The sequence below is a fragment of the Pseudophryne corroboree genome, chromosome 10 (genome assembly GCF_028390025.1).
Source record: "Pseudophryne corroboree isolate aPseCor3 chromosome 10, aPseCor3.hap2, whole genome shotgun sequence".
In the NCBI taxonomy this organism is placed as follows: Eukaryota; Metazoa; Chordata; class Amphibia; order Anura; family Myobatrachidae; genus Pseudophryne; species Pseudophryne corroboree.
The window spans coordinates 345,311,983-345,329,040 of record NC_086453.1 but is presented as its reverse complement, the minus strand read 5'-3'; the positions used below and the strand labels follow the sequence as shown (position 1 = coordinate 345,329,040).

General features: G+C 40.1%; 1 protein-coding gene across 1 annotated transcript in view; it reads left to right on the top strand.

The window, feature by feature from the left end:
- Nucleotides 1-617: 617 nt before the first annotated feature.
- The window catches only part of BARX2 (BARX homeobox 2), a 72,743-nt gene continuing 56,302 nt past the window's right edge, over nucleotides 618-17,058 (top strand). The window contains exon 1 of the mRNA XM_063943648.1: nucleotides 618-1,126. Within this exon, the coding sequence (XP_063799718.1) occupies nucleotides 940-1,126 (187 nt within the window). The 5' untranslated portion in view covers nucleotides 618-939. The remainder of the gene's footprint in view (nucleotides 1,127-17,058) is intronic.

Here is a 17,058-nt window from a genome sequence, read left to right as displayed (position 1 = left end):
AAAAGAGCAGAGAAGAGAAAGGGGGCAGATAGGAGGGGGAGACTGTCAGGGGAACAAAGGGAGAGAAAGAGAGGGGCAAATAGAGAGGGGGATGGGGCGGGAGATAGATGGGACAGTGGAGAGAGAGAGAGAGAGAGAGAGAGAGAGAGAGAGAAGAGAGGGTTAGGGAGGGAGGGAGTGAGAGAGCGAGAAGAGGGAGTGAAATGGAAAAAGGGAGAGAGCTAGGGAGGGGGGAGAGGGGGTTAGAAATAGCGAGAGAGAGAGGGGGGTAAAGGAGGGAAGGGAAAAAGTTAGGCAGGGGAAGAGAGAGTTGGAGAGGAAGAAAATGGGGTGGGAGATAGAGGGAGATGGGGAATAGAGAGAAAAGGAGTGATATAGTAGTGGGAGACTATCAGGGAAACAGAAGAAGAGAGAAAGATGGGATCAGACGGTGGAAGAGAGAAAGGGAGAGGGGAGAGAAGAGGGGAGAGGTAGAGAGAGTGAAAAAGAAAGAGATGGAAAAAGGGAGAGAAAAAGTGAAACAGAGAGAGAGAGAGAGAGAGAGAGAGAGGAGAGAGAGAGAGAGAGAGAGAGAGAGAGAGAGAGAGAGAGAGAGAGAGAGAGAGAGAGAGAGAGGGAGGGTGTTGGAGGCACATACACATAGACACAGAGGCAGTGACAGAAGTGGAAGCCGGAATCCGGAGCTGTAATTAGCCAGCACTAGCAGTGTGTTCCCTCCTACAGAGGCACAATGCAGAGGAGGGTGAGCCTGGGAGCAGAGAGCAGTCTGATTGACAGCTGGAGTGTCCTAAAAAGGGATTGAAATGATGTTTATAAAGCAGAGGAGCTGTCAGTAGAGGAGAGACCCTGCAGCTCACACCCAGCCCCACACTCACACTCACACTCCCGGACACGGCCCAGCACCAATACTCCTGCCAGGACTGATTAATCCGGCAAGCCATGCACTGCCAAGCGGAGCTCAGGCTCTCCTCCCCCGGTCAGCTGAAGGCTGCCAGGAGGCGCTACAAATCCTTTATGATCGATGAGATTCTATCCAAGGAGACTTGCGATTATTTTGAGAAGCTTTCCCTGTACACAGTGTGCCCGTCCCTGCTGGTGAGACCCAAAGCCCTGCACTCCTGCTCCGGTAAGAGCCAGCTCTCCATTACCTACAACTGTATGTATGTATGTATGTATGTATGTATGTATATATATGTATGTATGTAATGTATGTATATATGTATGTATATATGTATGTAATGTATGTATATATGTATGTATGTATGTATGTATGTATGTATGTATGTATATATATATATATATATGTATGTATATGCATGCATGTATGTATGTATGTATGTATGTATGTATGTATAAGCAATGTATAGTGTTAGCTGTGATGTGTTACCAACATTACAGATCACTCATTACTATCTCTTATCTATCCTTCAATTCTATGTATATATGTTTTAGATCGATAGATAAATAGATAGATAGATAGATAGATAGATAGATGGCAGTTACAATATCTATCTATCTATCTATCTATCTATCTATCTATCTATCTATCTATCTATATATCTCATAACTCATTATATGTATCTGCTGCATATGGTGGCAAATAAAAGTAAGGTTCGCCTCTCTGTATTTCTCATCAAGAATTTACAGGGAATCTACATTAATAACAGACATTTAAAGCAGATATTTTTTAACTCCCATCTCCTAGTACCTCAAGAGGTTATGTTTTCTGGATTTCCTTAATCTTGCGCAGGAGATTTACACTATTCTAATTTGCTGGGTCAGTAATTCTCCCACCTGTTTCGACAGACAGATTTGCAAAAAAACATGACCTGTGGGTATTGAGGATTGGAGGTGAAAAGCTGTGGTGTACTGAATGATCTATACTTTACCATCATGTTATGGTCCTGACCGCAGTTATTTACAAGTGATGCTGACATATTTATAAATCCCTGAATATAATAGCTGTATAAATAGCATGTGCTGATGTTATGACTTCTGTGATCATTGGGAAAACGTGGGTATTATAAGAAGTAATGAATTCCTTACTGTACATTTTTTGCAGCTATGGCAAGGAAGTGTATTGTGCTTTTAAATTGTCACTGAAGTCCTTGTTGATATCTAGAGTACATATAATATACTGTAGTGACTACTTCAGTGGTTCCCAAACTTTTTGGAATCGGGGCGCCCTAGAGTATCAGAGTTTTTTTCATGGCGCCTCAAGCCCAAAAGTTTATTAGTGAGAAATTTAGGAAATAAAAATGTAATTAAGTAAATTGTGTTTATATGTAATCCCTAGGTTCAGCTATGTGGTGAGGGACATGATTCGCTTCTGTGTGTCCACATATTTTATGATTGGTGGTCACCAGCACTGGTTTTGCCAATTACGTTAACCATAAATAATTAGAATTGGTCCTGGACCACCAATCCAAGGCCCCCCTGCAAGTGTCCTGAGGCACCCCAGAGTCCCACAACACACAGTTTGAGAACCCTTGGACTATATTATAATATGTTATACATTATTATATTGCATATTACAGTATATATTATGTCCTATCCCATTTACTGAATTATTCATACAGTATTATATTTATATATGAGATAGGATTATTAGTGGACATTACATATCTTAAATTGGGCACATGATCATTGAATAAACCAGAGTTTCCCTAACTCCAGTCCATCAAAATGACTGAGATACTAATTAAGTCATCTGTACTCAAGCATGGATATCCTTAAAACATGGACTGTAATGGCCAAATCAGGGAAACTGGGTTAAACAACTGCTTTTCAGCTTTAGTTTATTTTCACCCCCACTATTGACATATAACAGTCATGCGCTGACTAGTAGAGAAGTACACTATTATCTCCTAAAGCATGAGTCATGCAAATACAAAATACCATATAAATAAATGCAGGGCATAATATCATAGAAAAGAAGAGAAAGACAACAGGTTTATAGCAGGCAATGTAGCTTGAAGTATGTAAATTTTACTACTATGATGAATGATAATAATTACAGCTGATTAATAACATTATTATGATTATTAATAATAATAACAACAACAATGATTCTACTACTACTAATAACAATAATAATAATAATAATAATAATAATAATAATAATAATACAAAAAGGGATCATCGTTACTATATATATATATCTATATCTATATATATATATATATATCTAAATATATATATATATATATATATATATATATATATAACACAAGGGGGGTGGGGGATAAAGCGACCTTAAAGTGATGGAAACTCACAATGTAAATGAATAAATCTAAGAATAATAAAATACAATTTATTGACATATAAAATTTGAACAACAAATCTCTTTAAAAAATGGGATAAGAACAGTATACACACTAATATATAATACCAGTTAAAATATATGAAATATATAAAAAGATTTTTGCTTAACTGGGTATGAGGTCACTGCCAGGTATATATAACAACTTATTTCTCCTAACATAGCAATAACAATTCTGTTGTTATTATTATTATTATTATTATTATTATTATTAATAATAATAATAATAATAATAATAATAATAATAATAATCCCATAGTCATTGTCGTAGTAGTAAATTTATTATTAGTACATTAGTATTAGTATATTAGTATTAAAATGTTCTTATATTATTATTATTATTATTATTATTATTATTATTATTATTATTAGTAGTAGTAGTAGTAGTAGTAATTGAAGGATTTATTCTAATACTGTTGGTAAAATAGTATTTGTATTATTTTAGTAGTAGTAGAATTTTTATCATAATTATTAATAATTTTCACTTTTATTAGTGTAGTATAATAATAATAATAATAATAATAATAATAATTATTATTATTATTATTATTATAGAAGTAGTATTAGTAGTAGTAGTATTAGTAGTAGTAATAGCAATTGTACTTTTATCATTAAAAATGTTATTGTTAGTATTTGTAGTAATATTTGCATAGTATTAGTAGCAGTTGTATTATCAGTAATAGAATCATTTTTATCAATTAAGTTGGTATTGTTATTCTTAGAATTTGTATTATTAATAGTAGTGCTAGTTGGAGGAATATTTTATTAGTAGTATTATTGTTAACAGTAATTTTCTATGTATTATTATTATTAGTATTATTGGTAGAAATATTTGTATTATAATTATTATTAGTATTAATGGTAGTAATTGTAGAATTATTATTGCCATTTTTTATACTGGTAGTATATTATTAATGGCACAATTTGTATCCGTATTGATGATAATTTTAGTAGTAGTATTTGTGCTATTATTGCTAGTATTAGGATTTGTGATATTCTTGCTAGAATTAGTATTTGTGATATTATCGCTAGTATAAGGATTTGTGCTATTATTGCTAGTGTTAGGATTTGTGATATTATTGATAGCATTAGGATATGTGATATTGTTAATGTTTGATTCATTATGTTTATTAATAGCACTAGCAGTGATGATGGCTGGGTGGGGGGAGGGGGGGGTGGGGGGGGGCAATCAGTATGTGTGTATATGTCACAGGTGTGACAAAGTTAGGAGAGTCTCAGTATAACATATCCGTCTCCTTTATGTATTACGTGGAAAAAGCGGGATCTCCTCTTTATCATTATAGAGTACAAATTTACTAACACGTCCACTTATCGCCTGCTCAGCAGATCTTCATATCCACCTGCCCAATAAAAAGGAGGGACAGCTTCTTTCTCTTTCCGGACTAGGGAGATGAGGTCGTAAAATGAGGGAATGTAATAAAATGAGGGAATGTAATAAATAATTAAAGACGGGGTTATCTGGGCTGTGTGTAATACATTGGATTTATACCAATCCCCGTTTTAAAGTGAAGGAGTCATCAGGCCTGTATATGTAATAGATGCAGATAATCCAGGAATCAGCCGTGGTATATAACTGTGTATATAAGTGTTATATAGATACTGTATCGAATTATCTCATGGATATCAGCTATGTTGGACACTATATAAAGTATATAAAAAAAGATTCTCCATACTGCATGTGCTGTAAATCGCATAACCTGTAGTTTAAACCATTATCATAATACTAGATACTGATGTAACTATAACAGCATCAACTATGCTGAATACACTGTATACAAGCACATTTATCATGCTGGATACGGTATATAAGTCCCATATAGACACCAGCCACGTTGAATACTGTATATAAGTATTATATAGACATCAGTCATACTGGTTAATAAATATATATGTAATATATAGACATCACCCATGCTGTTTACTGTATATAAGTATATGTATTATACAGATATCAGCCATTATGGCTATTGAATATAAGTACTATATTATATAGATATTAGCCATGTTGGTTACTGTATATAAGTACTGTATTACATGGCTATCACTGATGCTGGTTACTTTATAGAAGTATTATATTGACATCACCCATGCTGGTTACTGTATAATATATAAATTAGAAAAGTTATGTATTATATAGTCATCAGCCCAGATGAATACTGTATATCATATAGACCAATGGTTCCCAATCTGGAAGCCGCTGAGCAATGACAGGGGTGCCCTGGGGTTTAAGCCCAGGACCAACTCAAATTATTTATGGTCAGTGTGATAGACAAAACCAGAGCTAGTACCTTGCCAATCATACAATATGTGGCCAAACCCTGTCCACCTACCCTAAGGATGAAAGGTAAGCACAATTTACTTTTAGCACCATGGTAACAGTGCTGATTCTTTAGGATTCCAGGGTTCTAGAACGTTTGGGAGCCACTGCAGTCTAATTCCCGACCACAAGGCACTCACCCACTTTAGGGAGAAGTCAGACTAGACTCACGTCCATAATCCATATTCCAAAAACAAAGCGACGTAAAATTTCACCTGCTCTTCATGTGTACAGTCCAGATATATGTACTGTACATAACAGTAATCTCAGCACTGTGCACTCTCCCTAGGGGCAGAGTAAAACAAATAGCTGTACGGGCAGAAGGAACGTAGCCCAGATATAATACAGGTCTGTATGTATAAATAGCTGCGACATATGCATGCACAAGAGTTTTGTCCTATGATGCGATCACAGTTGAGGAGACTTTACAATCACTGCTGACATGAAAGGTCACATCGAAAAGATCTCTCAGGGATACTATCCTCCTAGTCTGATGTTTAATATCGTTCCAGAAAACTGCCTGTATCGCTGTGTTCGGTATCGATACATGATCTTATATCCTGTATCGTTAGTATCGACCAATTTTAATAAATCGATCGCAAGCTGACCATTCTACGTACTATCTAAAGATTATTTGTGACATATTTTGATTAATAGTAGATACTGTAGATAACAGTAGATACTGTTCTATAAATATTTCCTTTGGAACAATATTCAAAGGAAGATTCTTCTTATTTACAATCACTGCTGACATGAAAGGTCACATCGAAAAGATCTCTCAGGGATACTATCCGAGTCTGATGTTTAATATCGTTCCAGAAAACCGCCTGTATCGCTGTGTTCGATATGGATACATGATCTTATATCCTGTATCGTTAGTATCGACCAATTTTAATAAATCGATCGCAAGCTGACCATTCTACGTACTATCTAAAGATTATTTGTGACATATTTTGATTAATAGTAGATACTGTAGATAACAGTAGATACTGTTCTATAAATATTTCCTTTGGAACTATATTCAAAGGAAGATTCTTCTTATTTACAATCACTGCTGACATGAAAGGTCACATCGAAAAGATCTCTCAGGGATACTATCCTCCGAGTCTGATGTTTAATATCGTTCCAGAAAACCGCCTGTATCGCTGTGTTCGGTATCGATACATGATCTTATATCCTGTATCGTTAGTATCGACCAATTATAATAAATCGATCGCAAGCTGACCATTCTACGTACTATCTAAAGATTATTTGTGACATATTTTGATTAATAGTAGATACTGTAGATAACAGTAGATACTGTTCTATAAATATTTCCTTTGGAACAATATTCAAAGGAAGATTCTTCTTATTTAAGGCTAAGTAGCAGTCTTTCAGCTCAATGAAAGAGTCCTGTAAAATAAATTTTGCAACAAAAAAACGTAATTGTTACATTTATAAAATAATATACTGATGAGGAAGCGGAGAGGAAAGGATGGAAGCTATTGAGGCCTCTGCAAATTGTTGCATTTATTTATTGGAAAGAAAAAAATATATCTACAATTGGTAATTAGTATACTAATAAAGGAGAATTGGAGAACACGTCTGATGACAGATGCGCCGATACAGCTTGGATATATCTTCCAGCTATTCTATTCTACTCTGTTCTACAGGATATGTCATTTCTGAGATACATTTAAACACTTCTATCAATGTGTCCTATGTTCCCTATCTATGCGGAATGCGGATGAAATGTGTGGCTCTGCCAATGTAGCCAATAGATATAGAATTAATTAATAATAAATAAATAAATAAATAAATAAATAAATAAATAAATTGCCTGTAATGTCCATCTTCAAATAACTTATCTGTAGAGTAGACTTAATTATGGTTAGAGCAACACGATTAACGCGAGCAGTTCTTTCTGAATATTGATTCAGCTAATTCACATTTTAGCATTTGGTCAAATACAGATTCCGACAGCCAAGCATTCATCCTATTTCCAAGACATCCCTAGATGACGATAAGCAGGATGTCCCTGAAAGAGAAATCATTTTCATCACGTTTATCTCCACGACGTAATCACTGCATGGTTATCAACTGAATATGAAGCCAAATCTTTTAACCATGTGCATTCGGCTGAATATTGAACAGGTTCCTGGAATCTCTGCATATGTATAATTAGCATTATTCAGAACAGAAATACACTCACTGACGCAGGGGAACTCATGCCATCTATTACATACACTAAGCTGGTGAATAGTCATCTAAAATCCAGCTAGGAAATGTAATATATTATACCTTTCATACTGTATATATGTATAAGCAATGCACAGTGTTAGCTGCTTCTCGATGTGATGTGTTACCAAATATCTGGGGTTTACAGGAGGTTTATATTACAGATCCCTCAATACTATCTATCGTTCGTTCGATCTATCTATCTATCTATCTATCTATCTATCTATCTATCTATCTATCTATCTATCTGCCTGCTTGTCTGCGTGTGTGTGTGTACACACACACACACACACACACACACACACACACACACACACACACATTTCTATTCTAGTATACTGTTAGTTGACAATGGAATACTCATAGAGATATCTGTTATTATCACAGTTCTGGTGGTGTATTGGTAGGCATTGCTGTTCCACAGCCTGTGGTCATGGGTTAAATTCCAGGCAGAGTTCCATCTGTGTGGAGTTTGTATGTTCTCCATCCCCCAGTCAGCAGAGTAATTGGCATCTAATGAAAGTAACCTTAGGGTGTGGTCGGGAATATAGACTGTAAGCTTCAAATGAGGCACGTACTAATGTGGCTGATTAAACTGTAAGTGACTGCTAATACATAAATAAATATAAGTATATGGTTCATCTAAACTGCTTTCCCCTGAACACAGTTTATTTAACCAGAAAGGTGCAAGTATATGCTGCGTGTGATGTGTGTGTTATTGTAGTGTGAGGTGTTGGTAATTATATATTCGTGTATCTCGGCTGCCTGAGGCTTGCACGCACCACTTACTGCGCTCCCTCCAGTGACAATACGGTGCAGTGATAACTCTATACAATACATTGTACTGTTACATCAATCACAGAGGAAAGCCATTATTTTACATGATCTCACTTTTTCAGCAGGTAATCACAGGTTATACTGTATTATACATGGGGGTTAATTATTGTTCACAGTGAATATGTTGTTCCTCTGAATATAAATCCACGATGAGCAGATCCACCAAAGAAATTTGTCTGCCCCATAAATAAAATGAAATATTCCCTACAGACACCAATAGAATAGTGTCCCTAGTCCTAAAATGTATTCATAACGGGCATACTGTACATACTGTGTACTGCAGCGCTTTACAGAGACATTTTCATCCATTCACATCTGCCCCTGCCCCAGTGGTGCTTTCTCTCTCTCTCTCTCTCTCTCTCTCTCTCTCCCCCCCCCCTCCAGTGATGCTTACACTCTATTTTCTACCACCTGTACACCCACACATTACAGAGAGTGTATCAGTCATATCAGCCACTACCCCAGCAGAGCTTACACTCTATATTCCTTACCACATGTACACCCATGCATATACACTAAGGTTCCTTTTGATGTCAGAAGTCAAGAGGAAACACAAATAATCATGGGGAGAACATACAAACACTACACATATGAAGCGTGGTGGGACTGAACCCATGACCTCAGTGCATTGATGCAGCAACGCAAACTAGTGCGCCAACCGTGCTGCCCAAATTATGGCAAATAACTGTTGATTTAAATCCTTCCAAGCTAAAACAGACATGACTTTAATATGCCATATCACATTACTGCAATGGTACCTCATTAAAGCATTTATATTTAAGTGATTTTTTGGAAGTATAAACTTATCCCATTCCTTATGTAAGGAATTATGCATGAGATTAAAATCAATTTTACAATCTGAGCCTCACCTGCTTGGCAACTGTCATTGTTACTGTATATACCGGGGGCATAGTGAACTGTATAGTAATGACTTCCCTCTGTTTAATGCACTGACAGCCTCTATATCAGCAGGTAAATAACAGAGATACAATAGTCTGGCATCCAGTGGTCAATTGACTGCATCCCAATAGTCTGATGTTCATGCATTGTGCCTTATAGGGCAGTTTATTTGTGGAGTCTAGTTAGTGAATGTGGGCATAGAGCAGGCCGATTTTGTGGTTTCCACAGATATTGGGTCGATTATTGGTCGATTTTGTAAATCAGGGATTTACTAAAGATAAAAGCGTGCAAAAAACTGAACACTGGTAAAACATTGATGTTTTAAATAGGAGTCTTTAAGGCAAATTGGAGATTTGCTAGCAGTAGATTTGTAAAATCGATCAAAAATCAACCAAAAAATAGACTAATAAATAATAGGCGTTTTTCACGTCTAAAACACATTCTAATTGCATAAACATTCAGTATAATGCCTATGAAAGTAGGGACGATGGATGCTATGCCAATATTTTTGAAATTGAGTAATTATTGGTACATTTTGTGCTGCTCATACGCCAAAGTCTAATTGCAATGCCGCTTGCAGCACTTACCTTCACGCAGAGTAATTGACTGGTACATCTGTGGGCATTGAACGCAGGCCTGTCACGGCCATGTTTTGTTGTCTGTGTTCAGGCTGCGATGCTGCTTGGCTGTGATTTACTTGTGCTGACAATGGGGGTAATTCCAAGTTGATCGCAGCAGGATTTTTGATAGCAACTGGGCAAAACCATGTGCACTGCAGGGGAGGCAGATATAACATGTGCAGAGAGAGTTAGATTTGGGTGGGTTATATTGTTTCTGTGCAGGGTAAATACTGGCTGCTTTATTTTTACACTGCAAATTAGATTGCAGATTGAACACACCACACCCAAATCTAACTCTCTCTGCACATGTTATATCTGCCTCCCCTGCACTGCACATGGTTTTGCCCAATTGCTAACAAAAATCCTGCTGCGATCAACTTGGAATTAGCCCCAATTATCGAAGGATCTGCGTGTGTGCTCTGAATGTGTATGCAGTTGCTGGGCCTTTGCAAGGGCTCAGGTGGGTGTCTCTGTACTTTTCAGGGCTGCTGAGTTTTTTTTTTTGCCATAGTGTCCGTCAATGAATCAAATGTCTCAGGGCACACTGCACAGGCTCCCCACCAACGTAGATGTACATAAACTATCACAGGCACCCCACCATCGGAGATGTATGCAAACCATCGCAGGCAACCCACCATCATAAATATTCACAAACTAGAATTAAAGGAACCACAGCAGCTTCTTGCATGTGGTATGTTTTGTCCAGTAGATAATCAGCTGGAAGTAGTAGATGATTCTTGGTTAATATTTTGATAGATTTTTGTGTCTCTGTAAAGCGCTGCGGAATATGTGTGCGCTATGTAAATAATTGGTAATAAATAAAATACATTTCTATCTACAGTGGATTTTTGAATGGAACTGACTGACAGACTATAAAACAAAACATATCGACAAACATCGACATCATTTTAAAAATCATCATAAAACAAAACAAACCCCCCCCCCCCCCCCCCCCCCCCCGATTTTTAGTAAATATGGAAATTTGACCCTGGAACACCCTGTCGAGGTTTGCTGATTTTAGATCGGTTTTGTTTTTTTGTTTCTAGAAAATATACCCCTTAGACTTTATAGAGTTTAAGCAAAGGCAACATTCACCGTTTCCCAAATAATTTTGATGGGCTAATTTGCTTTTATGCTGGGTCAGGAAATAGTCACATCCTGTGAGATCCACAGGTCCTGTCTGTATACAAGCCATGATTATATTTGTTGCCGATGCACTGTCAGTCTGTCGGATGGGCAGATATAATTACCGTGGGTGGTCATTTGGTAAGTAACTTGGACACACACAGGGAAATGTTAATTGAGGGTTTCAGTATCTGTGAGAGGTCTGCAAGTGGCAGCTCTGGAGATATAGGAGCAGGTGTGAATGTCAGCACATCTAGTATACACAGAGAACCAAACACAATGATACAAACTACACTCTCCTACTGAAAGAGACAGCAGTGCGTGTATATAAGTCCTTGTCATATTCTGATGTCACAGTGATCAGACATCACATTCACTTAGAAACTGATTCTTGGCTATACAATATAACAAAATTGTGTGTATGTTGTAGGATGCAATGTGTAACACACAGAGGTCTATTGTGAATTATATGTTGTGGTATAACATAGCGCTGCATGCCCCCCCAGTGCCTTGCACCCCATTGCAGATATGTAGTTATGACACATGATGACACATGTAATGCTGGTGACAGATCAGTGTATTCTGTGTATTAGGAAGGGGGTAGCGACTGCTTTAATCACCCCATAAGGAATAGTTCCCAGAGGCTGCTGCTAGGGCGTTGGAGAAGCCTCATGTGCAACTGCACTGAGCTCCATCTGTATCTGCCAGGAGAGAACACTGTGCACTACTTATTACTTATGTATATTTAGTATCTTTATATGTATTATGCCCAAGGCTGGGTTGTGAAATCAACCATTACAGAAGTCACCTGGTCGAAGAAACAATTAAGATTTTTAGTAAAGTGTCTTTGAAGATTTGCGCCTGATCACGGCTCGTATTTAATTTCATAGATGTCTATCCTACTTAGGGGCGAAGGAACCGTGCGGAGGTGGGGGGCAGTTGCCCCCCCCATGATTTCTGTTGGATGGGCAAAGACTGTGTCCGCCGCCCCTCCAAACCTGAACATCTACAACAAGCATGGCCAAACTGCGGCCCTCCAGCTGTTGTGAAACTACATATCCCAGCATGCCCTAACACAGTTTTGCTGTCAGTGAATGCTAAAGCTGTGTCAGGGCATGCTGGGATGTGTAGTTTCTCAATAGCTGGAGGGACGCAGTTTGGACATGCCTGATCTACACGAAAGCGAATGGGGATAAATTAATTAAAAATGAGGATGAAGCGATGATCGCTTTATTTGAACTCGCCAACTGTTGTAATTTCTGTTTACCAAGAATTACGTTTACTTCATATTTGTTCGGCGCACATTTTCTTTTTTGCAGACGCTTTTTTCTTTCTCTCTTAGACGTCCCACTCATTTTGCTATCACAATTTGTAGTAAGCATAAAAAGACACAAGACTGAGAATCTGCACTTCCCAATGACTGTTCTTGTAAGTTGTACGACAACGGAACCGAGAGAGCAAATGATTGCGGCCTGTGGACGGTTTCAAATGTTAGCAGCCGTCTCATTGTCGGCAGATTGTAGGGTAGACAATGGTTGCCTTCACAGGGGTGTAGAAGAACTATACATGACACATCACAAATCAATTAACGTCCAGTAACAAACATGAGATATAGGCCCTCATTCCGAGTTGATCGCTCGTTATTTTTTATCGCATCGCAGTGAAATTTCGCTTAGTGCGCATGCGCAATAGTCGCACTGCGACTGCGCCAAGTAACTTTGCTATGAAGATAGGATTTTTACTCACGGCATTTTCTTCGCTCCGGCGATCGTAGTGTGATTGACAGGAAATGGGTGTTACTGGGCGGAAACACGGCGTTTTAGGGGCGTGTGGATGAAAACGCTACCGTTTCCGGAAAAAACGCAGGAGTGGCCGGAGAAACGGGGGAGTGTCTGAGCGAACGCTGGGTGTGTTTCTGACGTCAATCCAGGAACGACAAGCACTGAACTGATCGCACAGGCAGAGTAAGTGTGGAGCTACTCTAAAACTGCTAAGTAGTTTTTGATCGCAATAATGCGAATACATCGGTCGCAATTTTAGGATGCTAAGATACACTCCCAGTAGGCGTAGGCTTAGCGTGTGTAACTCTGCTAAATTCGCCTTGCGACCGATCAACTCGGAATGAGGGCCATAGCAAATATAGCAATTTAAATTTATAGCACATACCATAATTAGTGAGGCAGTGGCTACAGATGGAAAAATACTCCCAATCAAATGAGATTAGGCTGTCAATGTCAAATCTGAATAAAAACTAGATTAATGACTATGAAAACATACATTTTTAAGATGAACAATTGCATTTGTCTTTCTAACAGCTATTGTACTAATTGGTAGTTTATATTGATAATAATATTTATTTAATAATATATAAATACATTTTTATAGTAAAATAAACAATGAAACTGGGGTTGGCCAACCCCAGAAACACTGACGAAAATTAACATAGGATTGGTAGTCTTTGTATATCTACGGCCACTCTTATGGTGCCCATACACTTGTGAGATAATCGGTGCTAACCTTCGATTTCGACCGCATCTGTGAAAGAAATCGAAGGATTGTATGCACATTTTAGGTACCTTTCGATGCGATGCACGGGCACGCTGGTCGAATCTCACGTCTCAAGATAGTATATGCTGCACTTAATATTTATCGAATCGCAGTGCGATCACATGTGTTTTTAAAAACACATGCTATATATCGCACTGCGATGTGCGATGGGCACCCGCCGGGAGCGGACAGAGGCCGCTCCCACTTGGCGGTGACGTGCCCATCACGTGATTACCATGCGATCTATCGCATGATCGCATGGTAATCACTTTGGCAGTTCAGGTGCGATTTCATCGCACCTGAACTGCTGGTGCGATGACCCGCGATGTCGCGTCGATGGGCATCGCACAAGTGTATGGGCACCATTACAACTGTCGTAATGTCATGAGCGTGTTATGGGAGTGGCCTGGGGGTGTTATGGGAAGGGAATGGGCATGCTATGGGAGTGGCCTGGGGATGTTATGGGAGTGGCTAAGGGGTGTGATGGGATGGGCATGTGCATGTTAGAAGAGAGGCATGGGCATGTTATGGGAGTGGCATGAGCATGTTATTGGAGTGGCATGAGCGTTATATGGGAGTGGCATGAACATATGGGAGTGGCATGAGCGTGTTATTGGACTGGCATGAGTGTGTTATGTGTGTGGCATGGGGATGTTATCGATGTGGCATGGGCATGGTACGGTAATAAAAAGATCTATGGCATTCTCACTCTGCTGGTTGTGTTCAGGGGTGTTGACAGCCTCATCGGGACCTGGTAATTGGGGGGAGGGGGAGAGTCTGTGCATGCCGCATGGGAGGGCGGTGCCAGAGTGGCGTGGTGGGCGGCAGCAGCAAAGGAGGGGGAGGAGGAAGCAGCGGGCAGGTGAGATCGCTTCTCCTGCACATAACGCAAGGGGAGAGAGGACTGACTTCTGCCTCTCTCCCTCGCACACACATCCTCTGCAACAGGTGTGTGTGTGTGTGTGTGTGGGGGGGGGGGGGGGGAGTAGCCTGACCTGAGCCCTTGCCAGACCCATCCAAAAGGTCCAGGCCCGGGTAAAGCGTACTCGCCCTCTCTCCCTCCATCTCGGCGCCACTGGTTGTGTCCAGTGGTGCAGAAAGAGGGGGGGAGGGTACAAATTACCTGGTCCCAGGTCTGATGGAGGGGCCCAGTGAGGGTCCAGTAGGGGCCCAGGCCCCCTCCCCCTTACCTGGCAGCAGCAGCAGCAGCAGCTCTTCTCCTCAGCATAGCACACTCTGCTGTGTACTGGGCTGCAGTGTGGCCATGGAAGTGCTTAAAATACAATTTTTCCCAGTATTTTTTTCTAAGTGTACATGACCACACCTCCTGTGATTAGGCCACACCCCTTGAAAAGTACCTGGGCCCAGCCCGGCTCTCAACTGCCCTGGTTGTGTCCAAGGATATTATTCTTATTAGATAGTAAAAATAACGATGTATCTCATAATCTCAAACTACTGTAAATGTAGAAATGGCAGCAGGAAAGAAGAAACAATCACAGTCCTGAGTGCTCCTTGCAAGAAACTGTCCATCAATAAACAACCAGGAACAAATGTCTATAAGCTGCATGTGCAGTGCTCACCTCACCTTGCATGAGAAAGTGATTCCCTGTATGGTTAGGATACATCAATCAGTCTTAACATTAAAAACACCTGCCCAATATTGGGGGTCATTCCAAGTTGATCGATCGCTGCCGTTTTTCGCAGCGCAATGAACAGGTTACTACTGCGCTTGCGTATGCACCGCAAGGCACAGGCGCGTCGTATGGGTACAAAGCGAATCGTTGCTGGGCGATGGATTTAACGAAGAACCATTTGCACAGCCGATCGCAAGAAGATTGACAGGAAGAGGGCATTTGTGGGTGTCAACTGACCGTTTTCAGGGAGCTAGCGAGCGATCAACTCAGAATGAGGGCCATTATGTAAGTCGCCCACTTGCCACCAAAACAGCTCTGACCGGATGAGGCATGGACTCCACAAGACCTCTGATGATGGCAGCAGATCCTTTCAGTCCTGTAAGTTGCGAGGTGGGACCTCCATGGGTCTTACTTGCTTTTCCAGCACATCCCACGGATACTCGATCAGATTGAGATCTGGGAAATTTCGAGGTCAAATCAACACCTTGAGCTCTTTTGTCATGTTCCTCAAACCATTCCTGAACAATTGTTGCAGTGTGGTAGATTGCATTATCCTGCTTAAAGAGGCCACTGCCATCAAGGAATACTGTTGCCATGAAGGGGGTGTACTTGGTCTGCAACAATGTTAGGTAGGTGGTACGTGTCAAAGTAACATCCACATAAATGCCAGGACCAAAGGTTTTCCAGCAGAACATTGCCCAGAGCATCACACTGCCTCTGCCGAGTTGCCTTCTACTGACTAGGCCACCAGCTTCCATTGCGCTGTGGTCCAGTTCTGATGCTCCCGTGCCACTGTAGGCACTTTCAGTGGTGGACAGGGCTCAGCATTGGCACACGGAATGGTCTGTAGCTACGCAGCCCCATAGGCAGCAAGCTGCGATGCACTGTGTGTTCTGATACCTTTCTAGCATAGCCAGCATTAACGTTTTCAGCAATTTGTGCTACAGTAGCTCTTCTGTAGGATAGAACCAGATGGGCTAGCCTTTTCTCCCCACACGCATCAATGAGCTTTAGAGAATCAGAATCAGCTTTATTGGCCAGGTATACTTGCATATACTAGGAATTATTTGTGGTTACAGTTCATCGCCAGATAATAACATGGAGCGGGGGTTATTTAACATGGTACGGTACATAACGTGTAGACATACATACATAGCATATTGTACATTACTACGGGAACACTGTGCAAGATAGTATCTCAGTTCATAGCTTCAGGCGTTTTAGACATTACTTAGTAGATGAACAGCTAGTGGGAAGAAGCTTTTAGAGGTTCTGGTTGACTTGGCGGGAATGGACCTATAACGCCTGCCTGATGGGAGAGTTTCAAACAGGACGCGGCCAGGGTGTAGCTTATCTGCCACGATTTTCCCAGCCCGCTTCTTGACTCTGGACATGTATATGTCGTGGACAGAGCGGAGATCAGCCCCGATGACCTTTTCTGCCGACCTCACCACCCTCTGTAGCCGCTGTCTGTCGCAGTTTTTGGCAGCTCCATACCATACTGTGATTGATGAGCAT